Consider the following 20,668-nt stretch of genomic DNA (forward strand, 5'->3'; position numbering starts at 1 on the left):
ACAAGCAAGGAGACACTTATGGGGAGGAGCTAAATTGGAGAGTAGCAGCATCTTAAGAGACCAACAAGATTTTCAGGGTATAAGATTTCAAGAGTAGTAGTAGTAGTAGTAGGTTTATTGTCCACGGACATAGGCCTTTACAATCTAAAATATTATTACAACAAGCTAAAAAATGCTAAAATTAATAAAATCCAGAAGATTATAAAATTCTTGAATTACACCCAACATTCTGTTTTTCATTTACATAAAACAAGAAGGATAAAATTTGGCTCTAACTGTCTTTCTTCAAAAAACAAAAAAGGTACTATTCGTTTAACAGCTTTGCCCTAATTTTCCTGGCCGCCAAAGCATAAAGTGCCATTTTTTGAGAGACAACTACCCGATGAGGAGCAGTTAAAAAGCTTAGGGCTGTTTAGCTTAGAAAGAAGGCAGTTAAGGGGACACATGATAGAGGTCTATAAAATTATGCATGGTATGGAGAGAGTAGGAGCCCCGTGGCGCAGAGTGGTAAGCTGCAGTACTGCTGTCCAAGCTCTGCTCACGACCTGAGTTCGATCCCGACAATCCCTGAGTTCGATCCTTCCGAGGCCAGTAAAATGAGTACCCAGCTTGCTGGGGGTAAAGGGAAGATGACTGGGGAAGGCACTGGCAAACCACCCTGTAAACGAAGTCTGCCTAGTAAACGTTGGGATGTGACGTCACCCTATGGGTCAGGAATGACCCAGTGCTTGCACAGGGGACCTTTACCTTTACAGAGAGAGTAGAGCAGCTTTTCTCTCAAATAATACCAGAACTCTGGGAACAGCTGTAAGGGCAGGAATTCAGTAGAAAATGGGTGTGTTTTGCCATCAAGTCAAAGCTGACTCATGGCGACCCCATAGGGTTTTCTAGGCAAGAGACGTTCAGAGGTGGTTTGCCATTGCATCTCCATGCCACACCCCAGCATTCCTCGGAGGTCTCCCATCCAAATACTTGCCAGGGTCGAGGCTGAGAGTATGCGACTGGCCCGAGGTCACCCAGCATGTTTCCATGACAGAGTGGGGATTCGAACCTGGGTTCCCCAGATCCCAGTCGGACACCTTAATCACTACGCCATGCTGGCTCACACTCAATAGAAAATATTCAGGAGTTTTTAGCCGACGAGTTCACGTGGGAAGCGTTCTCCGAAAGGAGGAAGGTTGGGAAACCTCTCTTGTATCTTATTAACATACTTCATTAACTTATAATTCTTAGCTCATTAGCTCCGGAGACTTGAGCATGGAGTGCAGAGGCAATAATTTATTTATTTTTTGCATGCCTCTAAATTTAACCTGAACTTGCTGTAATAAAAATAGGACACAGGGGAGTGTTCGCATTCAATTAATAGTATATTGTTCGTGCTTGAGCTGTCCGGCAGCTTATTAACAGAAAATATCACACTCAGTTGGGGGCAAGAAATCTAATATGAAATTGTAATTTTGGACAGCACGTTGATAAACGGCCAATTGGTGTAAACCACAACTGTTGGAATGGGCATAATGCAACAAACACCAGGAATTCTGTGCAAAGAGTGCTTGTAAGAACACAAGAAAAGCCCTGCTGGATCAGACCAAGGCCCATCAAGACCAGCAGTCTTGAATAAAATCATAGAATCATAGAGTTGGAAGGGACCACCAGGGTCATCTAGTCCAACCCCCTGCACAATGCAGAAAATTAACAACTACCTCCCCCCACATCCCCAGTGACCCCAACCCTCCCCCCGCCATGCAGGATCCCACAATCAATGCACTCCTGACAGATGGCCATCTAGCCTCTGCTTAAAGACCTCCAAAGTCTATTCACACCGTGGCCAACCAGGTGCCTTCAGGAAGCCCACAAGAAAGATGACTGCAGCAGCATTTATCCTGCCTGGATTCCACAGCACTTAATATAATAGGCATGCTCATAAAAACATAAGAAAAGCCCTGCTGGATCAGACCAAGGCCCATCAAGACAAGCAATCTGTTCACACTGTGGCCAACCAGGTGCCTCTAGGAAGCCCACAAACAAGACGACTGCAGCAGCATTATCCTGCCTATGTTCCACAGCATCTAATGCAATAGGCATGCTCCTCTGATAATGGAGAGAATAGGTATGCATCATGACTAGTATTCATTTTGACTAGACATCCCTCTCCTCAATGAACATGTCCACTCTCCTCTTCAAAGCCTTCCAAGTTGGCAGCCATCACCACATCCTGGGGAGGGGAGTTCCACAATTTAACTCTGCGTTGTATGAAGAAATACTTCCTTTTATCCGTTTTGAATCTCTCACCCTCCAGCTTCAGCAGATGACCCCACAGTACTTGGATGGGAGATCACCAAGGAAGACCGGGGTTGTTACGCAGAGGAAGGCAACTGCAAACCACCTGTTAGTCTCTTGCCTTGAAAACCCTACTGGGTTGCCTTAAGTTGGCTGCGACTTGACAGCACTTTACATACACACACACACAATTTGTAATTAATTCACCTTCAGTTTCAGTGAGAAAGGCAGACTATGAATAAAATAAATAGATAAAAATAAATAAAAGGGGCCACAAGCTCAACAAGATCGGGGACCCCTGCACTAAGCACAATCACATGAAGTATTATTTCATTTGAAGTAATCCCTTGTTCATTTTAATGACAGGTTCTTCAGAGCCCCCATGTTCACTAACTCTTGTGTGTGTGTTAATTGCCGTCAAGTTGCTTCTGACATGGTGACCCTATGAATCAATGACCTCCAAAATGTCCTATCTTTGACAGCCTTGCTCAGATCTTGCAAATTGAGGGCTGTGGAGTCAATCCATCTCTTGTTGGGTCTTCCTCTTTTCCTGCTGCCCTCAACTTTTCCTAGCATGACTGTCTTTTCCAGTGACTCTTGTCTTCTCATAATGCTAACTCTTACTTCTATTTATCTTAAGAAGAATTACATTCATTCAGGGCACCGGTCAACCAAGGCGACTCCTGTGAGCCTTTTACAAACCGTGCTGGAAGATCATGTGTTAAAGCAGTTCAGCTTTAGCTTCCACACCCAGAACAGTCATTTCCTGAAGCCCTGATAATAAGGGACTATCAGTCTTTCAGAGAACATTTCATACCCTTTACTGACACCATCAGACAAAAGTTTCCCAACTGAATTCTCTGTGCAGAACCTAAGCCATGGCAGGCGACTGATTTACAGCACGCTGCCTGCGAGAAGGCGGTTTTCTAGACAAGCCTTCAGAAGAAAGAGAAATTTAGTTGAAAGGCAAGCTGTGTAATCCACGGAAGTCAGCCTCGGTTTCACAAACGATTTCGTCTCAAGCAAGCGGTCTCGCCTATGGGGTCGAGCTGCATAAGCAAGTCCTCCTACCTAGAACGGCCATCAAGGATCTAAACGGTTTCTCGTCCTTTAAAATCTTGCAAGCCACCCTTACCAGAGGCAAGATTGGGCGGCAGACCAAGAACGCCAAGTCATAAGCACAGGCGAAAGGGCAGTTGAAAGCATGGGATTTCGCCCCCCCCCCTAAGGTCAGGAGCCAGAGGCAGATAACGATTACGAGATGATGTAACCATCAGGCGGCTTTTCCCAAGTGAGGCCTGGGTAACCCTTTGCATGCCAACTCTCACTGGCCCCACACAACATGCACACGCTCTCTGGTTTGAGCTAATAATTTGCACCTTAAAAAGCAAACTATTGGGGGTTTTTTAAAGCAAAAACTGGCAAGATCTGGAGAAGCACTGTATCGCACTGGGAATGTACGTGTATATTTTTATTTACCGAAGACAGTGTTTTATCACTTGCAAAAATGTGCTGTTCAAATACAGCGTGACTGGACTATGTGGCATTAGTGAGGATGCTAGAAAACTATTTTTTTTTAAGAAGCAGCGTTTGTTTTTATATGCCAACTTTCTCTAACACCTAAGAAAGACTCAACCCGTGTTTACTAGTTTTATTTAAAGAGGGAATGGATGTGGAAGATAAAACCATCTGTCAATATTGCTTTGCAGCGGCAAGAATAATTATTGAAAAACCCTGGAAGGCAGATAAAAAATTGTCGAAGAAAGATTTGAGAGAAAAATTAATAGAGTATATACAGATGGCTAAGCTAACAAATGGACTACATGGAAAGGATATGGAAGAATTTGGAAAGAAATGGAGCTTGGCATTTGTGTATTTAGCTAAATATGCGAAGGTGGATTTTAGAACTGTTGTGAAAAGGTTATAATATTTGAGTGCTGTAATAGGGGAAGTAATGTAGAATTTGGATTTGGGTAATACTCTAACGGAAGTCTTTCACTGGGGGTATATAAAGGGGGTTGGAGGGGGGTGATGGGTTTTTATGTTATATTTGCTTTTTTCACATTTATGAAATAATTTTAAAAAGAAAGAAAGAATCAACCCGGTTTACAATCTGGTGAACCGGGTTAGTTTCCCCACTCCTCCGCATGAAGCCAGCTGGGTGACCTTGGGCTACTCACAGTTCACTTAGAGCTGGGCCTTCATATGTAGGATCTTGCAGGTCTCAGAGTGCATGATGTTCACTATTTCCCCCACGAGTTCTGCAGTCCATTTGAGAGGTTTCTTCAACACATATGGGGATTTCAGGTAATGCCCTCCCTCTGGTCTGTGGTGCAGTACTTAATTCTGACATGCTCGCCTTGTTTCACCTGATAAGAATCAAGACCTCTCCCTAGAAAGCACTCCTTGTCCTTACTGTTCTTCTGAAAATGAATTATGGTTTTATCGCTGTCACCCTCACATTGACAGCAGAAAAGCTGAAAACTGGGTGGCTTGGAGAAGTCAAGGCAACCTACTCTGCCTATAATAGTGACAGAAGAGAGTATTCAAATTCCTGAGCTTACCATTCCTCTTGGTGCCATCAAGTGCCATCAAGTCACAGCCAACTGATGGTGAACCAGTAGGGTTTTCAAGGTCAGAGACATTCGGAGGTGGTTTTGCCACTGCCTGCCTCCGCGTGGGCTGAGAGAGTTCTGAGAGAACTGAGACTGGCCCAAGGACACCCAGCAGGCTTCATGAGGAGGAGTGAGGAACTCCCTGCCCCAGGATGTGGTGATGGCTGCCAACTTGGAAGGCTTACAATCGCCTTCCCTTCCTCTCCCCACACCAGACACCTTGTGAGGTAGGTGAGGCCGAGCGAGTTCAGAGAGAACTGTGACTAGCCCAAGGTCACCCAGCAGGCTGCATGTATAGGAGTGGGGAAACCAATCCGGTGTTCCAGATTAGAGTCCACCGCTCTTAAACACTACATTTTGCTGGCTCTCTCGGATGCCCGAACAGATACAGAGGAGAGGGGGATGTCTGTGACCTGATGCAATTTGTTTCAGGCCACCTAAGCCCACCATGATCGGAGCTCAGCCTCGTTACTCAGACAGGCACCTGTTCCTTAAATTAACAACCTACGCATTGTTGTCCCTTTGCAAACAATTTCCTCTCCCCATTTACAAATCCTGAGGCTTATCCACTCACGAGCAGCCTGTACAGTCTGTGCTCATCAGATATCGGAAGCGAAACGGGGTTAGAACTTGGATGGGAAGGAAGACCAAGGCGGGTATGCAGAGGAAGGCAATGGCAAACCACTTCTGCTCATCTCTTGCCTTGAGAACCCCACAAGGGGTCGCCATGAGTCAGTTGCAACTTCACAGCACTTAGTTATTAACTTATCCACCCACCCAAAAGAAACCACTTTGTGTATGGATGAAGTTTCAAAGCTGAAATAAAAGGCTATGAATATCTTTATGCTAAAATGTCTTTTACTCTGTGTTTCAAGACCTTTGAACTTCACCTTGGGCGCTTGAAGAGTAAAAGTGAACGGCTCTCTTACGAAGTCACTAATCTGTTACTAGAATAAGTAGAGTTGGGGAAAATTGATACCTGGCTTTGACACCCTCTACCAAACATTCCTCCAACAAGAATTGCTGAGAGGTTTTTTTTGTTTTAGTTTGGTGTTTCTTTTTTACAGCTCTATTTGGTTTCCAGTCTATCTACTAAGCTTCTTGCATGCATTTATTTCCCTGGAACGCCGGTATTATTTACCTAGCAACCACATGAAACACTGCGCTGGTTCACCGTCAACTGAGGACATTAGAATTTGCCATTCAAATCTGGCAGCTGTCTATCTACTGCACACCACAACCTCTCTATTAAAAAAAAAAAACTTTTCTAGGCCATCTGGTGGTGCTGAGGAATCATCCCTGGGAAAGAGTTGCTATGTTTACCCCGAGAAAGAGGATCTCCAAAGTATTTATACCATGATTTTCTGCCAAGCTAACCATCAAAGTTCCTTTTTAAACATTATTTTAGGTCATTTATACCCTGTCTTTTCCCCCAGTGAGGACCCAAAGCTGTTTACATCATTCTCCTCTCCTCTGTTCTATCCCAGCATGGTGTAGTGGTTAAGAGCGGTGGTTTGGAGCATTGGACTCTGATTCGGAGAACCGGTTTGGTTCCCCACTCCTCCACACAAAGCCTGCTGGGTGACCTTGGGCTACTCACAGCTCTGTTAGGGCTCTCCAGCCCCACCTACCTCACAGGGTGCCTGTTGTGGGGAAAAGAAGGTGATTGTAAGCCGGTCTAATTCTTCCTTAAGTGGTAGAGAAAGTTGACATATAAAAACCAATTCTTCTTCTTCCCTCTGGAGAAATCTGAATGGAAATCTGAATTGAGAGCCAGCATGGTATAGTGGTTAAGAGTGGTGGTTTGGAGTGGTGGACTCTAATCTGGAGAACCGGGTTTGATTCCCCACTCCTCCACATGAGCGGCAGATGCTAATCTGGTGAAACGGGTTTGATTCTCCACTCCTCCACATAAAGCCAGCTGGGTGACCTTGGGCTAGTCACAGCTCTCATAGAGCATTCTCAGCCTCACCTACCTCACAGGGTGTCTGTTGTGGGGAGGGGGAGGGAAGAAGAAGAGTTGGTTTTGATATGCTGACTTTCTCTACCACTTAAGGAAGAATCAAACTTTAAGGTGATTGTAAGCCGGTTTGATTCTTCCTTAAGTGGTAGAGAAAGTCAGCTATAAAAACCAACTCTTCTTCTTCCCCACAATAGCCCTGTGGATTGAATTTAAGCTGAGTGCATGTGACTGGCCCCAGGTCACCCACCAAGCTTCCATGGCCAGCTGGAGATTTGAACCTGGGTCTCCTGGACCCTAGCCCAGCACTTTAACCACCACGCCATGCTGGCTCTGTCAAGAACGAGCTCTGCCCCTGCCCTGGCAAGTCTCTAAACTTTTACAGGAGAGCCACAAGATGAACCCACGGAGAAGCCGCTGGGACATCAGAGGTGGCAAGAAAAGTGTTAAGAGTTGGGCTTGAAATATTGTTTCACGCCGGGGGGCGGGGAGAATGTCGCTGTATTGTCGAAAACGTAAGTGGGTTTGTCATCAGTTCGTATTCCAATTTTAGCAAATCTTTCTTCACAACGTGCTTGGCGGGCTGTTGGTTGGGCTGCAATTTAGATTTCCAGGGTGACAGAGCTAATTCCCACCTGCCACCGGGTTATCAATTCAACAAATGGCAAGTCACAGCATCCTGGCAGACTCCTGTGCCCTGGTAGCTCTGCGGCGTGGCATCGCCTGAATGTTTTCCGAGTTTCTTTTTCTGGGTTCTCATCTTGCAGGCTCATAACCAAAAGTCACAGCCACCCGTTCAAAAACATCACCGAAAAAATACGGAGTCTACGACCCGGTCACAATTTCATTGCTAGTGGGTTTAAAAACACAGCATTTCTTGACCTGTGGGTTCCAATCCAGAAGCAGGTCGAGAACCCTAAGAAAGTAGGCTGCGGGTTTTTGCCATTTTATTGACTGCAGTGATTTTTTTATTCTGGGATCCTTCTAGCAATGTTTATCAAATAGGCCAACTTGAAATGCACGAAACCGATAGATGCCAAAGACCTAAGGTCCAAAATCCACACAATAAAAAGACGGGTCTCCACACCAATGTAAATTTGGAACTGTGGGTCACCATAACGAATAGGTTGGGATCCATTGGTTTAAAGCAGTGGTTCCCAAACTTTTCGGGCCACCGCCCCCTTGGTTCCACAAACTCAACCCCAGCGCCCCCTACCCTATCTTGTAAAAAGCATTATTCAAAATAGGGGGTTTGCATGACTCGCTAAAGAAGATAATAACAATACAATTTCAAAACAGTAACAATTAATTGCACATCTATTCAAAATTAAAATAAAACTTTAGTTGAAATTGATTCAACTGATGAACTTGATCCAGTGGTACCAACTCTTCAAAGTCTGGGGTAATTCTGACAGTTTCCACCCAATTTGCCAGCATGGTGCCATAGCTTGTTCTATTGTAAATTAGTGAACAACAAAGTTGAAGGGGCCCACCTCTAGCACCTCCCTGCTGCCCTCTCGCCTCTTAGTGCCCCCCTAGGTAATCCCACCGCCCCCCAGGGGGTGGTACTGCCCGCTTTGGGAACCACTGGGTTAAAGGATCATAGAATTATAGAGTCAGAAGAGGCCACACAGGCCATCTAGTCCAACCCCCTGCTTCATGCAGGACCAGCCTAGAGCATCCCTGACAAGTGCTTGTCCAGCCTCTGCTTAGTTGCAGAATTGCTATCACCCTGACCTTCATGGCCCAGGCTAGCCTGATCTCTTCGGATCTCAGAAGTGGAGCGGGGTCGACCTTGGCAAGTATTTGTGTGGGAGACCTCCAAGGAATGCCAGGGTCATCACGCGCGGGCAGGCAATGGCAAACCATCTCTGAACATCTCTCGCCTTGAAACCTCCACCGAGGGTCACCATGAGTCAGATGCGACCTGACAGCCAAAAAGAAATGCTATCTTCTACCAAAGGTAACAACTCCACAGAGCTGGTGCAACGTGGTGACTGAGATGGCAAAGAAGACACTTCCCCAGAGAAATCTTCCTTCAGCCTGACCTTCCTAAAACTGCCTCAAGCTGAGACATGGCTCAGCTGACCTGCAATACACAGAAAACCCGGACAACTTCCATGGACATTGCAAGGTTACTTAGCATGGTATCTGAGTACTCTACGGCACTACTTGAAGGTGTTAAGAAGTATTTCTATTCTGCCTTTAAAGGTAAAGGGGTGACATCACATCATGACGTTTACTAGGCAGACTATGTTTAAGGGGGTGGTTTGCCATCGCCTTCCCCACATGTCTACACTTGACCCCCAGCAAGATGGGTCCTCATTTTACCGACCTCGGAGGGATGGAAGGCTCAGTCAACCTTGAGCCGGCTACCTGAAACCGACTTCCGTCAGGATCTAACTCAGGTCATGAGCAGAGCTTTTGACTGCAGTACTGCAGCTTACCACTCTGCGCCACGGGGCTCAGCTTATACATTGTGTCTTTACCTGACACTGCTATTTATTTTAAAGAAAAATCAACAGGTTAATGTGTTCTGGTGTCAGTCTGATGTGCAAATGATCAACAGATGACCAGAATTGGAAAACATGATTTTACAATATATGAACGTAAACAAATCTCTGTTTAACCACTTAAAATGCTTTGTGTTTTAGATGCCTGCCACAGTTTGGTTGCTAAACAACAAGTAGGATATTTAAGTTTCCCTACAACTTCAGGTGTTAAAATGGACGATTCAGGGCAATCCATTTTTTTCATGCAATTATAAGCATTTATGTCCAGACTATTATTGTATGCAGCCTTGAACCAAGAGGAAAAGCAGGGTATAATTGTTTTAATAAATAATAAATAAATAAAGCTGTTTAGATGTACACAGAAAAGGCACAGAACAAATGTTTGGTCTTCTCTCCCTCCCTCAAACTGGAAGTTTCAGTCCTGAACAGATTATTTCAAGGCAGCCAATCCAGCTCTGCTTTCTTTCAACAAGTTTTAAGCCCCCTAATACATTTAAACAAGCCATTTGCCACTTACCCACTGGACTAGAACCAGCTCCATTTGGCACCGAGAGGTCCGCCGTGGATAACATGCCGCCTGGTAGAAGAACGAAAGAGGAAAAGCACATTATTCATTCTTGTAACTTAATTATTATCATTGATTTGTTGAAACTGATTTACCAAGCCACCCCACACAACAAAGTCAACTCCAAACCACCAATCAGGGGACATCTAAAACAGCTCACAAAGAGCGAAAATGAAACTCAAGCACAGAGCACAAGCCCTCCAGCGTCTTCTCCTCCAAGCCAAATGGGCAAACACTCCCCCCCAACCGCAGTATAATGCTCTAAAGGAGTTAAAAGTAGTGAGAATTTAGTAGGAAGTTAATGGGAAAGCAAGAGAATAAGCAAACTTGTTTCTCAAGGTGGAATACGAGAGTGAGAAGGAAAGGCAAGGGAGAGCGTCCTTTGAATATTAGAAACAAACCCTTAGAAATGTAACACTGCTCGAGTTGGTTTTTATATGCCCACTTTCTCCACTGCTTAAGGAGGAATCAAACTGGGTTACAATCACCTTCCCTCCCCCTCCCCACACCAAACACGCTGTGAGGTAGGTGGGGATGAGAGAGCTCTAAGAGAGCTGTGACTAGCCCAAAGACACCAAGCTGGCTTCATGTGGAGGAGTGGGGAAACCAACCTGGTTTTACCAGATTAGAGTCCACCGCTCATGTGGAGGGAGGAGCGGGGAATCAAACCCGTTCTCCAGATCTCCAGATCAGAGTCCACCGCTCCAAACCACCGCTCTTAAGCACTGCACCACGCAAGGGAGAGCATCCTTCGAATATTAGAAACAAACCCTCAGGAGTGTAATACAGCTCGAGATCAATTCACCACACCAAACGCAGAAAGGCAAGAGAAGAGGAAGGTCTTACCCGCACTGCCAGTGCTCGGGGGCCTCTGAGGACCTCCAGGAGAGACATTTCGATGCAACGTGGCTTGAGGGGGACTCAGCATGGTGGTGTCCGTCAAGGTCGAACTCGCCACCAACGCAGGGGAAACGAGGGAACTCCCAGGATTGCTGTACGTTAGAGTGTTGGGGCTGGAGACGGGGACGGTGACGGACATTGAGAAGTTCTGCTGTGGCAACCCAGGCTGAAAAGGAAGAGGAGGGGAGCAGTGTCAGCTAATTTTATAGGACTGCAATCCCCCCCCCCCAAGTTTTACATTTAACAAATTAGAACACCGGTTTGTATCTTTTTTTAAAAAAGAGCATTTGAAACATTCACCTATAGAAGTCATCTTAAATATAGTTAAATGCAGAATTTGCCGCATACGAACCACACACCGCACTCCCTAGTACTGGTTAGAAATAACCCAAGAGCTACAATTACTTCAAATGTATCACATGGAGGTTAAGTTTTATGAAAAAAATATATATTGTGAGCAGAAAATGAAAGGTTATTCGCATTCACCTGTTAATTTAAAGTTAAAAAGAACACACCATCTGAGTTATACCCACAAAGAGTTAAGTTATGCCTTCTGGAAAAGCGATTGTATTTTAAAGATGCATTAAGCATCCAAACAGAGGAGTTTAGTGGGAAGGGGAAAAAAAGCCTAGAAATGTGATACCAGGTAGTACTCGCTTCCAAAGCAAACTGGAACTAAACACATTATCCGGACCTACATAGCCATCACGTTAAAAGTCTCTGAAAAGCTAGCAGTAACTCACACTAGGATATTCATATATTAAAATTATTGCATTAAATATATTTTAGGCAAGAAAAAGCGACAAATTCATACATGCTTCTTTGCAAAGCATATCTGAAGGAATACACCTTAAGTAATATGCATTTCACTTTAAAAAAAGGATGAACGTATACAAACAAACTTTGGCGAATAACTGGTCAACTTCATTACAATTTCAAAATCGTATCAGTAACTGAGCAACAAAAGGTTGTTTTAAAATTTCACCTTATCAAGCATGTACCTCTGGCAGTTAATTCTATAGCATAGTAATATGCCACAGCATTAAAAAAAATCTTTAAATTATGTGACTATGAAAGAAATTAGAAATAAATAACTTTTGATACAGAATTACAGACTGTTAAGCTCTCTTTGGTGGAGGGCAGGCCTCTTTTCCTTTGCAAAAAAAAATTATACTCTTCAAAGCTATTTTCCACTTCAATCCTAAACTCATTTACTTGGCAAAAAGCCCCAGGGAGGAATGCCTCTCCAGCGCAAGCACATGAATTATCACGCCTTTCAACAGTTACAGATCAAAGTCGGTACAGCTGATTTGGTTGTGAGGAACAAGACACCCAGAAATCTCTTGCTGGATCAGTTATGTCATGTCAACCACAGGTGCCACTGAGAGCCGAAGAATTTAGATGTCAGTGTACACTGGATGCCGCTTTTAGGATGAAGGGAGTGGAAGCAGATTATGGCATTATCTGCACTGCGCATCGTAATTCATGTTGGACCGATTCGTCAGGGTTGCTCCCAGCAAAGCCGGTAAACTAGTTTTAGAGGGGCGTTGAACTCTTGTTAAAGGCTCCTGGCGCTGGTGGGAAGCTCTCCTGGTTCATCATTATCTATGCCGTTGTCATTAACGGGGGCCAAAAAACCGCACCCCAAACTCTAAAAATCATTCAAATACCAAAGAACTAAAGAATCGCACAATTAAAAAAAAAATACAAGTTTACCGCATCATTAAAGCCATTTTTAATTATCACCTTTTTTAACAAAAAAAAAGGTTTGTTAAGGTTCATCACTAATCGCTTCAGAACACATAGATATTAACAGGATTCTACTGGATGCAAATTAATACATAGATATTTTTAGAAGATTTTAAAATGCCAAAATGCAGCTCAGCCTGGAGGTCTCGCAGGGCAGCTACTTGTAGGGTATCACGAATGTTTAAAAACAGCAAGTTGTTCCAAAAACATCCTCAATGTTCAGAAGTGCTCGCTGCACATTCTGCCAGAGGAGCCAGTGTGGTCTCACGGTTAGATCAGGGTCAGGGAAACCCAGGTTCAAGTTCCTGCTTGCTGCGAAATTTACTGGCCGACCTTGAGCCTGCCTTTCTTTTGTAGCCTAGCCTACTATCACACAGTTGTTGTGCAGATAAAGTGGAGGAGGGAAGAAGCGTGTACACTCCCAGAGCTTCTTGGAAGAAAGGCAGAATAAAAACAAAAACAAAAAAAACCAAAGGAAGAAAAACATTTGGGCAACTAGCTCTCTTTCAGATTTTGTAGATCGTTCTCTTTATTTACCTATCACTGCTAACTGTTAGGAAATTTTCAACTATATAACAACATTTGTGATTTTACTGTATTGTGTGATGGTCTAAACTTCCCATAGCTATTTCTTGTGTAGGTCTTTGCTTCAAAAGAAATCTTTGCTAACCACCAAATTCTGAACATGTACCACACATGTGAAGGACTACGTATTTTAATTCCCCCCCCCCAAAAAATTGACATGTTTTGACAGGAACTAGAAAGAACGAGAGAAATCAGCCAAAGACGAGGACTACGAACCATGAGGAAGGATAAGAAGGTGTTTGTGGCACATATCAGCCTGACTCTAAAAGTGTTGTATGAGGCTGTCTTGCTGCACTGATTTTAGTGACCTCAACAGACCTCCAACACAAGCACTCTCCAAGTTTCAAGAGGACTAGAAACTTCTCTGCTTAAGGGAGAGTTTCTTAGGAAGGTAAAACTGATAGAGGGGTTCTCCTGTGGCTCTTAACATCTTAGCCCTAATGGATAACAGATGGAGATCTTTCTCCCAGATTTGCAAGTGGGCAGCGCAATCCTGAAGGGGGCGGGGGAGAAAGGTTTATGGAGCTGGCACGAACCCTGCCCCGGCATTGGGGAGTCGTGCGACAGCACCATGCACGGTCGCCGCCGCATTTCCCCGGCACGAGGGCTCGCGCCAGAACCAAAGGGGCGATCTCGGGGGGTGGGGCTGGCTTTCGTCAGCTCCCAGAGCCCTTTTGCCCCGGGAATGCCCCCTTTTGCCGGCGGGAACTTGCACCTGCAAAAGGGAGGTGTATCCCCATGAGCAGTTTCACAGGGTTTTCTGCACATCGCATTTTTGGCTTGCTGCGCCAAGGCAGTGAGCCACTCAGGAGGAGGCCTGGCTGCGTCGTCCCTGGTCGTGCCTCTACTGCCCTCCCACTCAGGATTGCTCTCTAAGTTTCTTACACATTCACGATTTCTGTCTCAAGAAGCAAAGAAGAATTAGGAAGAATTTTCTAACAGTTAGAGCGGTTCCTCAGTGGAACAGGCTTCCTCAGGAGGTGGTGAGCTCTCCTTCCCTGGAGGTTTTTAAGAAGAGGTTAGATGGCCATCTGTCAGCAATGCTGATTCTGTGACTGTAGGCAGATGATGAGAGGGAGGGCATCTTGGCCATCTTCTGGGCATGGAGTAGGGGTCACTGGGGGTGTGGGGGGGGAGGTAGTTGCGAATTTCCTGCATTGTGCAGGGGGTTGGACTAGATGACCCTGGTGGTCCCCTTCCAACTCTATGATTCTATCCCAATCACATACTTCTGCTTTATAAATGTATACAGCTGTTGCAATCCTCATTGCAGCTTCCAGCATCAGAGAGCGATCGTAATATGTTCTCATGCACCCAGACTGGAAAAAGCACAAGCCGTACCACAGTACTCACTGCGATTTTATGATTCCGCATCATATTATCAAACTCTTCATTAATTTTTTTATATTTTTCTTCTGTGTGCGGCGTAAGCACATAGGAGGCGTCAGGGTCTGGGCTGTCGCACCCTCTGTTTTCCTTCTTGTTCAGAGCCTAAGTGACGAAGTTAATAGAAAGAATCAACAAATAACAAGTAGGAGGGAAAGGAAAAAAAGTACTTACAGGGCCTCGCTTGAAAATAAAATCACTATCTTCATTTAGTTTGCTGAATCTGTCCTCCGACAGCGGACTGTGCTCAAAGTAATCGTCAGGATCAGGGCTCTCACAACCATTAAGGCCTTTCTTTCTTAACGTCTGAAATACAATTGGAAAATTCACACACAGACAATACTAGCTTGCCATGAGTTTTTTTGTTTCTTTTTAATTGCAAACTTGGATTCAGGAGGCGCAAACTGATTCACATCCAGAGCCACTGAACCAACGATTTCCAGACATATAATCGCTTCTTAAGAACCCTTAACTCAGGGGTGTCAAACATAAGGCCCGGGGGCTGGATTTGGCTCCTTGAGAGCTTTTATCCGGCCGACGAGCGAGCCAAGACAGCCACGCCCTGTCCCAATCTGGGCTGTCAGCATGTTTGTATTTTAAGTAAAAATTAAAGTAAAAAAATAATATCATTAATTGGCTTTGCCGGTGTCTTCTATAAATTTTGTATCTCCAGTACCTGGTATTAAATTTTATGGTACACATGGCCCAGCCAAGTTACATTTATGTCATATCCGGCCCTCATAACAAATGAGTTCGACACCCCTGCCTTAACATATACCATTTTTTACCTTCAATAATCCCCACAATGCATTTCTGGGGAACACTGGGTTCTGCAGGAACTTATCACAACTCCTCGATAAGAAGGAAAAAGAAGCTGCCCTGAACAATTACCTAATCTTCCTTTACAATGGTATTATTTATTATTTTATTCAAGTTCTACCCCACCCATTCACACCTAAGTGGGATTCATGGCAGAGTATGCATACATATAGGTGAGTTTGGTGTTTTTTTAAAGGCATTGCTAATGTCCTGCGTGAACTGAGGGCAAAAACGCACGGTCGCTTTAGCCTCCTTTATTCCCTGTTTCAGCCAGGATCAACGCATGTTCAGCGAAACGCATGTATTCCCTGGCTGAAACAGGGAATAAAGGAGGCTAAAGCGACCGTGCGTTTTCACCGAGACTCTACCCTAGAACAGGGGAGAAGCAGAAGCCAGGCCACAATTAACGACTGCAAGGGTTCCCAAAGTGATGCCGCAGGCACCATGGTGTACACCAACACCTTTCCTTGTGCCCATCAAGTAGTTTTAGAAAATGGGCAGGGCCAGGTGGGGCACCTGCCCAGCGGTACTTTGGACTGGCCGCTAGGGATCCAAATGGTGGGGAAGGTTAAATAACTTTTGTTCCAGGAGCAGATACCACCACAGTGTTCTATTTTCTCTCAGTCTACTTTCACAGCGTACTTTTAAAATTATTGCTCTTCGCCCCTGCGCTTAGGCTTCCTTAGGCAGATCATGAGAGGGAGGGCACGAATGGTTGCGCCAGTGTTGGGCTCTTGTGGCACTTTCTTACATGCCCACGGTCATGCCGATCGTCACTTTGGGGTCAGGAAGCAATTTTCCTCCAGGCCAGTTTGGACAGGGATCCTGGAGGGGGAGTTTTCCCCCATCTTCTGGGCATGGAGTAGGGGCCACTGGGGAAGTGGGGGAGGGGAGTTAGTTGTGAATTTCCTGCATTGTGCAGGGGGTTGGACTAGATGACCCTGGTGGTCCCGTCCAACTCTATGATTCCTTTGTGGGTGGCTCCACCTCCTGTGGCAGCCATGTTGCGGTTGAGCCCACCAGCCTGTGACAGAATCCCAAAGGTGTCCACAGGTCGAAAAAGGTCGGGGACCCCTGAATTAGAGGATCAACCAACGGCTGGGATTCCGGACCTCACTCTGCTCCACCAAGGCGTCTCTTACCTTCCCTAAATATTCGCATGTTACCTTCAGAATGTCTCAATTTGCTATTGCGCCCAGGAAGATTAGAGCCCTTGAAGCTATCGAGAAAAATTTGATACAGGAAATCAAATGAGTATGACCCTTTGTTTTAACAGACTGTGTATGAAACGGTTTTATCCGGGCAATGTATATCAGTGCAATTTTATTCCTTTTCAGATACCATTTTAGGTTTCTTTTTTGTACATACGTAAGGATATTTTGTAATGGCCTATGGCTAAACAAATAAACGAATTCATTCATACCTTCCCTAAGCAACTGAGCCAAACAATATACTACCCTGTTTACTTTTATCCCCTCTGCGATTTAATCTGAACTGTAATCAGTTTGAGTAGGCTGAGAGATGAAGGGCAGGTGGAAAGAAGTGGCTTAACCTCCCCCCCCCCCCAGTTCTCCTCTCTCCACCCACCCCCCTGCTTGCAATCGCCCTACCGAAGCGGCTTTTCAGCACAGGTGGAAAAGGGTAGATAGAGAGACCTCCCCAGCTTTGGGAAAGGGAATTCAGGGATGAAAAAAGCATTTTTTAAAGACAAAAAAGGAAAGATAACAAAAACACCCTACAGATTTTAAATGTGCAGTCTAAGCTCAAGAAGGCCCTCTGCCCTTGCAAATTTAAAGCATGCTTTTACGGTTCCCTGGGTTTCTAGCACTAAAGAAAAAAACTAGATTGTGCAAGGCTCACCCATGTCCTAGAAGAGGCGCCAGGACTGCATGCATCTTTAGAACAAGCCAAAGTTTAAAGGCTATACTGATTTAAACAGTTGACTACCCTGAGAACTGCCTCTCTTTAACGTCACTTTCTGATTTAAGAATAACAGCTCTCTAACAAAGGGAGATTAGAGAAACTGCTGAATTACAACTAATAACGAAGCTCGAGACAGAACGTTCTCCTGGACTGAATAGAGATCTGGTATTCCTGTCTCATTACCAATGCCGATTTCTCCACTCCTACTACCCCTCTGCATATCACACCTGATCCAATCATGCCTGCTAATGTCATTTTAGTTGCTTTTGACATTTACATGGCCCTTGTGTGTCTAATTCACTCTTCTCTTCTTAAGGACAGACGGGCTCACTTTCGAGCTATACCTGAAGAAGTGAGCTGTGGCTCACAAAAGCTCACACCCTGCCAGAAATTTGGTCAGTCTTTAAGGTGCTACTGGACTCTGGCTCTTTTCTCCTTCTCTTTAACCTTTCAAACATGCAACTGTGTTCTCATCCCAAATCATTCCCCCCCTTGCTTTTATGTAAACCTGGTAAGCTTTTCCAGCTATAAATCCATTTAGTTGGGAACACAAGGGCACCTGTAACATACAGAGAAGACAATGCATCTTCTCCCCACCCACCCAGAAAATAAAAAGCCATATTAATTTGTTGGGGGGGTGGGACGGAGAAGAGAGGGGCAGGGAAGAGAGCGGCTTCTTTATAACCACCACAGTCAGGTCACACTCATAGACATTTCAAGCATTTGCTTCATTCTGTTACGGCTTGTAATTTCTTTGCAGTTTCCACTAATGCGCTTCCACTAATGGCATTTCTAAAATGTCTTCCGCAAGTTTCCAATTTTTTTTAAAGAAAAAATGCAGCGACAAGTAGAATTTTAGCACTACGTATGTATCTGCAGTAGCCATTTACTTTTGAGGAAACGAGCCAGACTCGGTTTGCGAGGCAGTCACGTTTCCGCTGCCACTTGAAGCACTGTCGGTAGTTGGCAATATTAGCAACTTACTTCAAGTAATTTCCCGCCATCCCGGTAAAAATAGAAGGACTCTCCTCTCACTAATGTTAGTAGACAAGAATCGAGAGATCACTTTTAAGATCGCCAAATTTGGTTGGATAGCCTTTAAGATTAGGAAATCTTGGGTAAGCCATATATAGGCTTTTCAGCAACAACTTTTGGTCTACAAGATTAGGAAATTTGGGTGAGCCATATATAGGCTTTTTAGCTATATTGCATAATTCTGTGATTCTACCATTTTAAATGTTCTTTTTATCATGAGTTAATTGATATTCTGGAAATTTGAATTATTGTATTGATTCTATTTTTATTGGTCTTTGACTGTATTAAATAAATTTGATAAACTCCTGGTTTTATACTCCAAGTAAGCAATACTTGGCTCAGTTTCTTTCCCAGTGGCGAAAGTATACAGGTAGAGTATCCCTTATCCGGACATCCCATACCCGGCCTGATCCAAAAACAGGACTCTTGGAGCCGGCATGCAGGCAGATTCATGCTGCCTGCTTTCAATGTTTCCTCTCACCTGAAAAAATAAAATACAGGGAACACTGCATCGTAGGTGGAGACTGAAAGCCTGCCGTAGTTAGCGTGTTTGTTGTTCGTGGTTGCTTTAGTTTAACAGCTGATACAGGTATTCTGGGGAGATAGTTACACCTTTGCTTTCTGACGGTTCAAAAGTACACAAATGTACACAAAATTATTAAAACTATTGGTTAAAATTACATTAAAGTGTCTAAAGTATCTGTAAAACAAATGGGGAGGGGCTGTGGCGCAATGGTAGAGCATCTGCTTGATATGCAGAAGGTCCCAGGTTCAATCCCTGGCATCTCCAGATAAAGGGACCAGGCAAGTAGGTGATGTGAAAGACGTCTACCTGAGACCCTGGAGAACCGCCGCCGGTCTGAGTAGACAATACTGACTGATGGACCAAGGATCTGATTCAGTATAAGGCAGCTTCACGTGTTCATGTGTTATAAATGAATTTGGGTCCCATCCCCAAGATATCTCATCATGTATATGCAAAAATTCCAGAATTTTCCAATATTTGGTAAGATCTGAAATACGGACCGCTTCTGGGCCCAAGAAGTGCGGGATAAAGGATATTCAATGTTTACCAATAAAAGGCTTATGGAAGACAAGGCATCATTAACATGATATAAATCCTTCTCGGGTTACTTGGCATGGTGTCTCTCTCGCATGCACAGACTCTGTGCCTGGAAACCCCCTTCCCCCCCCCCTCAAATCAGAGAAAAGAGGTGTCACTTTCCCCAACACCTGTCAGAGCACTTATCTCTATCGTCGAACCAATCAGGTGGATACTTATATGGATGTAGCCATATATGGTGCTGCTTTGTAGGGCTCGGAAAGCTGGGAACCCTCCCAAACCTTCAACAAGTCCAGCCTGCCAGTCCTCCACACCGTAATATCAGCAGGGAAAATGCGAACGCCACCGTCTGGATTACGTTTAACCTTTTACGAAATTATTGACCGCTATAAATAGAAAGCAGGAAGCTTAGGGTGTTCACCCCAGAATGCACCAATTCTGCCAAACTGACTCCACACTTGCATTTAAAAAAAAAAAAAAGGAATTCTGGTTTACATACGTCTGGAAATCTAATTAGCAAATCATGGCCCGCAACACTTGCTCTTGAGTCTCTACTTTTAACTGAATCATTTCGTGTAATCGGGTATCGAGAAATTCCATGGAGAACAAAACGTCACCTCCACATACGCCTCCCCCGCAAAAAAAATCTGCACAGAAGAGCTGGAATGAGCGAAGTGTAACTTCTAAACTCCAAACAGAGAAGTTATTTTTATCCTGTTAAGAACAGAATTAACCCTGACAACTCGGGAGGAAGGGAAACGGTCTCATTATCTTTCGCTTACAGATTCTGGAAACCTTCATTCCAAACAAGGTTCCTGTCACGGTCGAGCTGCTTTAAGTCCCCATTTCTAAACAAAGTCCCCCTCGGTATCTGAAAGCCGGGCCCTCCTAATCTTGCGTACAGAAACATCCTTTTTGTGGGCCTAGCCCTGACAAGGGCCAGGACTTAATTCATCATTATCGAGTGCCGTAAAAGTAAGCTGTCACTCTGGTGTGAGCAGGGAAGCAAGTGGAATCCTGTAATCTTTAAGCAAAGCTGGGCAGACTGTGGGAGACAAGCCAGGGTATTTTTCCACACAGGCTATGAAGAAGTCTGAGATAACCAACTCTTGCTCCAAACATCAACAAAAAAGCCTTGATTCTTCAGAGTTTGCCGGTGTGTATTTGTGTGCCTTTGCTCTTTACATTCTCTGGTTTATACACAGTGTATTCTCTTACAGGTTTGGTACTGGAAAGAACCACCAAGTCTCAGCTGATTTATGGCGACCCCGCAGG

General features: G+C 44.6%; 1 protein-coding gene across 3 annotated transcripts in view; it reads right to left on the reverse strand.

The window, feature by feature from the left end:
• Positions 1-20,668, reverse strand: part of MEF2A (myocyte enhancer factor 2A) — a 60,061-nt gene that overhangs the window by 13,422 nt on the left and 25,971 nt on the right. Inside the window, exons 3-6 of one of the 3 annotated variants that reach the window (XM_056865801.1) lie at positions 14,728-14,859; positions 14,521-14,658; positions 10,780-10,999; positions 9,886-9,945 (exon numbers count right to left, since the gene is read on the reverse strand). In XM_056865801.1, coding sequence (XP_056721779.1) covers positions 9,886-9,945; positions 10,780-10,999; positions 14,521-14,658; positions 14,728-14,859 — 550 coding nt within the window. The remainder of the gene's footprint in view (positions 1-9,885; positions 9,946-10,779; positions 11,000-14,520; positions 14,659-14,727; positions 14,860-20,668) is intronic. The other 2 variants (XM_056865799.1, XM_056865800.1) reach the window with 2 other exon arrangements.

Source organism: Euleptes europaea, chromosome 20, assembly GCF_029931775.1.
Source record: "Euleptes europaea isolate rEulEur1 chromosome 20, rEulEur1.hap1, whole genome shotgun sequence".
Classification (NCBI taxonomy): Eukaryota; Metazoa; Chordata; class Lepidosauria; order Squamata; family Sphaerodactylidae; genus Euleptes; species Euleptes europaea.